The sequence below is a fragment of the Poecilia latipinna genome, unplaced genomic scaffold (assembly GCF_001443285.1).
Source record: "Poecilia latipinna isolate Pla-1442-1.1 unplaced genomic scaffold, P_latipinna-1.0 Scaffold18, whole genome shotgun sequence".
NCBI classification, from domain to species: Eukaryota; Metazoa; Chordata; class Actinopteri; order Cyprinodontiformes; family Poeciliidae; genus Poecilia; species Poecilia latipinna.
Window position 1 is genome coordinate 156,280 of NW_015112634.1, and position 8,913 is coordinate 165,192.

The 8,913-nt window shown below is 39.3% G+C and overlaps 1 protein-coding gene across 2 annotated transcripts in view; it reads right to left on the reverse strand.

Annotated features, from left to right (window-relative positions):
- gata6 (GATA binding protein 6) overlaps positions 1–5,550 on the reverse strand; it is an 11,285-nt gene extending 5,735 nt beyond the window's left edge. Inside the window, exons 1-6 of one of the 2 annotated variants that reach the window (XM_015034399.1) lie at positions 5,452–5,550; positions 4,164–5,058; positions 3,230–3,402; positions 2,477–2,602; positions 2,301–2,388; positions 2,111–2,208 (exon numbers count right to left, since the gene is read on the reverse strand). In XM_015034399.1, coding sequence (XP_014889885.1) covers positions 2,111–2,208; positions 2,301–2,388; positions 2,477–2,602; positions 3,230–3,402; positions 4,164–4,992 — 1,314 coding nt within the window. In that variant the 5' untranslated portion in view covers positions 4,993–5,058; positions 5,452–5,550. The remainder of the gene's footprint in view (positions 1–2,110; positions 2,209–2,300; positions 2,389–2,476; positions 2,603–3,229; positions 3,403–4,163; positions 5,059–5,451) is intronic. The other variant, XM_015034404.1, reaches the window with a different exon arrangement.
- Positions 5,551–8,913: the final 3,363 nt, after the last annotated feature.

Here is an 8,913-nt window from a genome sequence, read left to right on the forward strand (position 1 = left end):
TATAAAGCTCTACATTTTAAAGCAACCTAGGTATAGTTACCTGTTTAATTATTAACCCTCACTTCAAAAAATAAAAATAGGTCTTTCATCTGGTTATTCATTATTATCTTAGCACAGAGCAAACATTCACCAATATTCAAACTCCTCAGGCCCCTCTGAACATCAGCCCTTAACATAATATTGAAATGACAGGCTTCAAACACGTGTAATTTTAAACTAACCTGACTGAAATTCAGTTATTGTTTTAACTTTAATTCAGTAACAGCTGTTGAAATACCTGCAGAACACAGAAACATGCTGTATTTGAACTAATTTGCCAGTGATTTCTCACATGCATAGGAGTTTAGTTGTGTTACTATAGTGACTTGGCTTATGGTTGTATTTTTGTTGTAATTCTATCCATAGTTGTTGATGTAAGTAAAAGAGTAAAACAACATATTTCTGAAAATTACATTAAATTAGCAGATACATAACAGCCATTCATGCATTGTGGATTTTATCACACTCTGTACAGTTCCTATGTTTACTCGATTTACAAAATTACTGCCCATCTCTTTTGGTTTATTGGTTACTGTTAGCAGCTACTTAAATAAGCTTGCTCACTGGCACCTGGGCATTGATAAAGAAAACCCATCTGGATAATGAAATACGTGTTTCCTCTGACAGGTTTAATAATTTAGAAACGTTTCAGACGTACAACGGAGAATAAAACAGCTAAATGTGCTTTGTGTATATCTGGGTTGAGATGAAGGCACAAGATTCAAGTCGATAAGCTGTTAACAGAACACGTTAGCACCTTTTTAATAGGAAATTTAATTTAAAAACTTTTTTTTCTCTTTTAATGAGACAATAAGAAATAATAAAAACCTGAATAGCTGCTATATGCCTTATGTGATGTCACCAGACACAGGTGACCAATGAAGCTGATTTTTAGGATCATAAATTGTATTTTAATTAAATGATATTTTACAACGGAAATGGCAAGAGAATCAAAAACTAACCATGGCCTGTTGCTATTAAGGTGACAAATAAATAATAAAAGAGTGGTTTGTTTTACAGAAAAGTCTTCTGTGTACATTTAAAAACTGAATTGTGAATAAACAACTTCATAAATTTAATGTATACTAGTCCCAATAACTCTGTATTTTTCAAAGGATTAAAAACCCAAAATGTCATCTGAAAGGAAACTTTATTTCACAGTTAGTTTACCTTCAACCCTGTGCTTTTATGGGGTATTTAAGAGCACCACTGTAATAAATTCTGCTGTTATGTTGCTACATAATGCTGTTATGTTGCTATAGCCACAAATACAATACAATTCATAACAGAAGCCTATTTAAATTGTGTTTTTTGTGAAAACCTAACATGTGAGTTTGCATTAAGCAAACTGGGAAAGAAAAAAGCATCAGTTGATGAGAAATGTGAAGTTCATATGTATTGTAAAATGGTGACACACTATTTAAGTGTACATGCATCACCCTGATGCTTTTAGCAGCATTGCACAAAATATGTGGTTTTGAGACATATGACTAATACAATTTTAAGTGATGGACTATTATGCTACTTTTTTTAAAAACTACATTCACCGTATTGAAGTTGTGTCCAGTTTTTTTTTTTTTTTTTATCCCCAATAATTATTTCCACCCATTGTGCCTGTTTGTAGCCTGATCTAAATACAGTTTTAACGTATCACAAACAAATTTGCAACACGGTGAAAATCTCTCTCTCCCAATTTCATAGAGTTAAAGCTGGCCCAACAAAGTAAGGCAACCAGACACATCAGCGTCCAGTTTGTTTATGGTAGGGCTTCGCTCCCAGGGCACCATTCTGTCAGAGAGAGTCCTATTCTTTTAAATTGTATTTTAATTGCAGAGATTCTTTAAGCACAAATTTGATTTGTGAGGCGTGTTTGTAAAATAAATGAAAATGTAATCCTTATTTTTCCCCAAAAAATATTGTTCAAATCTCTTTGTGTATCTATTATATTCTGAATGCTAAAGTAGGGGCTCTCCAAAGGCTGCATTCATGCAGCCACTATCCTCCATGCAGCTTGTCTACACTGTCAAGACAACATAAGTTAAAAGAAAAAAAAAAAAAAAAAGGATCTTACCCCTGACACTTGTGCAGAGGGAGAGCTGGTTTTGGAGCAGTCTTCAGAATTGGATGAGGAGGTGGATGTGGGAGTCATGGAGACAGAGTTGTTGGTGCCTGTCACAGAAACAATAACTACATTATTACACATGGTTTAACGGTTTGCCTAAAGCGTAGGCGCAAGGGAAAAACACCAGCTAAAATCTCACCCGAGGATCCTTTGTTTTTACTCAAAGTTTTGGGTTTTCTTTTTCGTGTCTGGATTCCCTCTTTCTTCATGGCGAGCGGTCGAGGTACCTGAATTGTGCCAGAAGGAGCAAATTTAACATCAATTGAAGGGTTTTAGTTGGATTTAAGGGAAATGTTTAAATATAATTGAACTCACTCCATGAAGCTTAGTGTAGAGTCCGCACGCGTTGCACACCGGTTCTCCTTCTGCGTTCCTGCGCCACAAGGTCGTTGTGCTGGTCTGACAGTTTGCGCAGGAGAGGCCGATTCTTCTGGAGGTTGACTGGTGGTACACATAGAAAATAAATCATTTTATTTATTTTTATTTTATTGTTTCAACTGTGAAGAAAATCACCGTTCTCCATTAAAATGGCACTTTAGCCCATTCAGACCCAATTTCCTTACAAAAATAGATTTTCTATTGTGATATGCCCTTTAAGTGGACGTCTTTTAACAGCATGCTACTTCACAAGGAGCTCGGTACGTGACATCTAATTTCCCTGTGAAAACTATCCGTAATGGTACTAGGAAGTATTTGTCTCCATTAGATTAAATTGTCAAACATACTTCATGGTTAAAAAAAATTCAAGTGATATGTCTCGATTATAGGTTGGCAAAATATATTCAATTTGCGCATAGTTTAACAAACCATTTGCGCAACAGGAGCAACAGGCTTTTGGGAATTTGGAGATTATTTTTGAGATGAATGGTGCTGATCAGCTCAACAAAGGGATTTACTTTAAAAGTACATTTCCTAACATCTTATTTATTTGACAACGAAACAAGACTAAACCGTGAACAGATAACTATTTTTGCTTTCATCGTTCGCGATGACCTCCAGGAATTGTTCGGGACAATTAGGCAGGAAATTGAGTGCTCAGGCGGCGCCCCTGTCTGTCTGTCTCCTTACCGTCCTTTTCTGCGGTTTAATTAATGGCCGGCTCAGGCCATTCATTTTGCTGTAGAGGCCGCAGGCGTTGCAGAGAAAGTGGCCCGTGCCGTCGCGCCTCCACAGCGGCGTGGAGATGGAGCCGCAGTTCACGCACTCCCTGCTCTCCGCCATGTCGTCCAGGATATCTGAAACTGAGCGGAAACGCAAAGGTTTAAAGAAAGCACGCGTTTATTATTAATATTGTTAAAATAGATTTTATTATTATTATTATTAATAATAATAATAATAATAATAATAATTCATAATTCAGAAATCCGGGCAATATTATATACGATAGCAGAATCCAAAGTAAAATTTGACTAAATAAAAAAAAGAATGTTTACGTACAAATTAAATAAATGTACACACTTTAACCGTTGATCAATGACTACAGTTTATTATTATTATTATTATTATTATTATTATTATTATTATTATTATTATAGTATGCTAACTGTTGCCCACACACAATAAGAATGACAACAAATGGTGGGTGGGAGAATTTAAAATGTCTTATCCACTAAAGTGCATTAAGATTATATTTTTTGTGAACATATGCTGTAAATAGAATGAATAAGTTGCGATATGTTGTAATATCTTTCTTACATTTATTTATTTTTTTCTTATTTATTCATTAACTTTTTTTTTTTTTTCTTTTGGACTGAATTAATACCCAAGACCCCCAGTCCTACCCACAACATTATAGAAGTCCTTCCGTTTTCGTTTTGGTCTGACCCCTAACATTCCCAGTAGCCCTCAACAGGTCACCCCATTTGAGACCTTTCTGACCGTCTTCACCAGCCCAATAACTTTTTCTGGCTTCATTTCAAGCATTTATGCAACGTTAAACATGTTTTTTTTTTTTTTTTTTTTTTAAACGTTATCATCATCATCGTTTGCATTTTTCTCTTACCTCCGTTTGGACCTCTAATCAAAGGCGCACCCCTGCTTTGCAAGGTGTGCAGCATGGTGTTATCGAAAGGTCCCCCGGTCCAAGGTGAGGGCAGCTGAGGTGCCACATAAGGGGAGTATGGGTTAGCGTAGGCCCCACTTAGGGGTCGGGAGAGGCCGTATTGGTCCCTGCTGCTCACATTCAGCGTGTTTGTGTAGCTGCTGTCCCTCGGTGTCCCGTTGTTCATGGGCGGACTCGGAGGATAATGGTACCGGCTGGAGGTGTGCGGGCTCCCTGCGCTGTACGACGACGGGCTCTCCGGGGTGGACTGCGACCACACCGAGTGGCTGGAGACTGCGTGGCCGGCCTGCGCGGAACCACCGGCCTGCAGGTAGGAGAGACTGGAAATCATCGGGTTCACCCGGGAGCTGGGCACGTAGACCGGGGAGTTTGGGCTGGAGTGCATGTAACCAGCGGAGGAGGAATCATATCCAGTCTGGCTTTGGGCTGCGGCGATTGCCAAAGTTTGGTACATGTCGGCGGGGTCCACCAGCAGGCTTGCCTTGTGCGCTCCGGCGGAGAGAACAAGCTTGCTCCCCTGATCCAAGTCCGTAAACAGCGGGATGTCCTCGCCGGCGGTCGCAGCGTTGCCGTGATGTCCGAAGTGAAGGTAGGGATGCAGCGACCTGCCGTCCGGGCGGCGGTGGCCCAGAGCGTCGAGCTCGCTCGGAGGCGTGGGCCCGTCCCTCCTGCTGCTGTCACCGGGCAGGTAGCTCTGCTCGGCCGGCGAGCCTGGGCTGCTGGAAACTTCTCGCTTGACCATGGACCAGCTGTTTTCACCCAGGTCCATCCAGGAGCACTTTCCATACACAAAGTACTAAAAAAAAAAAAAAAAACTATCAGAGGGCAGTGTACCCTGTAAGAAAAAGAAATGAAAGTGTAAGGGAATCATCAAGTAGATTTCAAATTATAATCCATTCTTTAAAGTAATAGTAGGGTCATCCTGCAATGACTGCTGTGCGAACATCAAGCGCCCGTAAAAGGTTCATCCGTGTCAAATAGCTCCACTCCCACTCACAAGTTTACCCACATCGCAGATAGGAAACAAAACGCAATATGTCTTCACAGCAAAAGAGATAACCGTTTGATAAGACCTTAAAAGAGATAAGGGCCGAGCGATAAAACAATACCCCCGAAATGATGACTTCATTCCCGCTGCGCTCACCAACTCGGTCGGATGTTTGAACCCAAATGAGGAGACAGAAAGAAAAGGGATAAAAGAAAAAAAAACGCAACAAGACGCCTGTACCTTCTACTTGTTTGCCATAAAGTCGCTGAAGTTTCTCAATACTGCGCTGCTGCTGTTGCCGCTGTTGCTTCTTCTCCTGGGAGTAATGGGAAGCGTCGGTGCGCTCTGACTGGGTTTATGAGGGGAGGCGCTTCCAGCGGCGGCGGCCGAAGGGGGAGGACCAATCAGGTTGCCGCGGAGGAGCTGCTGGGAACTCGGTAGGGGTGCCAGCCTGTGAGCTCCTCCAATCAATCACACCGAGAAACAACCGAGAGGCCGGGGAAAAGAGAAACTCGATCGCGACTAAAACTTTGAATTCACGATGCAATCAGAGAGAGGTTAAAGACTGAGTCTCCGTTTTTATTTTTTACTCATTAGCCTGCTTGATTATTACTATAATTATTTTTTTTAAGCGATAGAATGTTTAATTCTTTTTTCATGTAAAGTCTGGTAAAGTTTATTTTAAAACGTTGCCTATTTTCCCCTTGCTGCAGTACGACATCATATTATATTAAACTTAATGTAACACATTTTTGCAGTATATGAGAAATGTAACTGTTTTAAAATCGTCAGATAAATTATGGTAGACTTGGATTCTTCATCCACCATAATTTATTTTTTTAAATTGTATATGGAGGCTTTATATTATTTCATATCTGAATGAGCTGTAAAACTGCGTTTTCTATCTATCTATCTATCTATCTATCTATCTATCTATCTATCTATCTATCTATCTATCTATCTATCTATCTATCTATCTATCTATCTATCTACAAATTATATCTCGTCTTTACAAATGGAGTCAAACTGTAAAGAAATACTGATGCGAAGAACTAATTCTAGGTTTGTATTTCCACTCTGTATTCATCACGTTAATCAATAACTCCTAATTAATTGGTTTATTCAAGGCGCTCGGAGAGGATTAAGCAGCTTTTCAGGACGCACAAACTTGTTAACTGCTCCCTGTATGTCCCTTTGACCCGCAATGATTCGCTCAGCTGGAATATACATCGAGATGATGAGTGAAGTGATCGAGAAAGAAGATGAAAAAGAAAGAAGCGATGAGGTGTCAATTAAATCATTCTCTCTTCGTTTACCGGTGTTTTTCAGTCCGCTTTCACCAACACGCTGAGCCGTTCAGCATGTTTTGTTAACACGTGCCTCGCTGGGAGAGACTAAATGGCGATAGCTATGCTACTGCTAATAAAGACTCTACAAGCCGGAAGTTGCAGGGAACTACTATTAACTAATAGCTGCCATGTTGTCAAACTGTGTTAACTACCACAGGCCCGGTCCAAAATTATTTGAACCCCTAAAAGGGGCCCACCTCTTCTCAGCTGACTATTTATTTATTTATTTATTTATTTATTTATTTATTTATTTATTTATTTATTTATTTATTTATCTATCTGTAATTAATTTTATACTAGCTATTTGAACTGTTTGTTGGGAATTATGTCTGATGCCATCCAAACATGACAACCCTGTATTGTGACAACAGGCTGTTGTGTTCACAAGCAATCCCAGAAAAATATTCTGTTATCCGTTGATTCGCGTACAGCAGACAGCAGTGAGCATGACATGTTTTCTGAGCTCCGACAAGCTGCTTCATCTGTGAAGGTTTGTGTACAACTGGCAAATATGTCAATAGAAGTTGTTCATCATCAAGCCATCATTTAGTAAGTGGCCAATGGACGCTTCACAATAATACACAGCCAAATAAACAAATAAATATCGTAAGTATTGGTTTACCTGGAAGTGGGGAACCCACGTGAAATTCTGACTGGGGCCTCAAAGAACGATGTGCCGGCTCTGGATTTAGAAATGACGCCTGAAGTATAGGCGCCATAGTCTATTATCACATTACATGGGCTATTTCAGACAAGTATACTGTCAGTTTATTTTATTCGACCAGCACACATTATGTGTCCACACAAACTATGGACACATAATGTTAATATTTAAAAAAAAAAAAAACCCTAAAATAATGTGTATAGCTACTTCTGGTAGAGCATGTTTTTGTGCAGCAGCACAGCTTCTGTTATTGCTTCTGAGTGGAGAAAAGAGGCCCGTTTTACACTTTTCTCTGTGCCTTTAAATTGGAAGCGAATCTGACACACTCAGTAAGCTTCTTCTTTTTTTTTTTCTTTTTTTTTTATCAGATGCGACCAAGGATCTGACAGTTCTGTTACAACCTGACGTGTTTTAGGTGAGGCCCAGATTTAATCAAGGAGAGTAAACCAAACTATTACCACTACCGTCTCCCATCGACTCAGCGCGCAGTTGTCAGGGAGGTGACAGAATACACAACCACGTCGTCTGTCTCTCTCTCTCTCTCTCTCTCTCTCTCTCTCTCTCCCATCTCTCAGTTTTTTTCTCTCACACTTCTTTAGCTCGTTGCGTTGATGAATGAGGTGTTTTTTTTTTCGCAGAGATGTCAAAGTGTGCTGCTGCTCTGACACACCGAGTCTGCAGCAGGAGGAGGAGTAGGAGAAGTGGCAGGACGCCGCCCTGTCTCCACTTTATCCGCGCACAGCGGCCCTTCGTGACTGCTGTCGGAGAAGAGACGCAGGCCTGTAATCTAATTATCTTTATCAGTTGACCACAGGGCGTCTAGTAAAATGGGCACAGAGTGTCAGATGATATTAAAACTGCTGTAAAGATTCATTCTAAAATGTTAGACAAATACTGAACACAGAAATATAGAAAACATACAAACATAAATAACATTATTATTATTATTATTATTATTATTATTATTATTATTATTATTATTATTATTATTCGATTGTTTATAGAAGCAGATTGGTTTTATCTAAACAATGTTTGTTTCTTTCTTGGAGGTGTAACGAGCTGATGACCGACCCTCTTCAGGTGTCAGAGTTTTATGTACCGACTTGATAATGATTATCTCCGGCTCTCTGCTCGCTGCAGCCTGATTCTTTTTGACTCCTGTAAAATCCAGGGAAGGCAAGGTAAGAGCAAATACCACGTCAAAAATATTCACACATAATAACATAACATTATAAAATAATAATAATAATAATAATAATAATAATAATAATAATAATAATAATAATAATAGTGCTAATACAACGATAGTGCTTTGTTTTATGTAACTGCGCTGAAGTTTAGATGTGTAATACCGTCTTCACACTGCAAAGGCCATTGTGGACGTCTTAATACACCCAGCTGACGAGAATGTGTGATTAATATGTGATTAATGAGGAGCGATCGCGCAGCAGGAAACGCGTCCAATTCATCATCTTAATTACTCCTTTTTTCTTTCTTTCTTTCTCTCTTTCTTTCTTTGGTCTGCTTGTTTTGTTATTGCGTGTTTTAAATAAGACATGGTGCTGCTGACAAACAGCCTCCCTGTAGTGACGGGTATTTTTTAACTTTTTTTTTTTTTTTTTTTTTTTTTTACGAACCCTTAAACTTGCGCAGAGGTTAAAAGTTTCAGGGGGAAAAAGACTTTTTTTC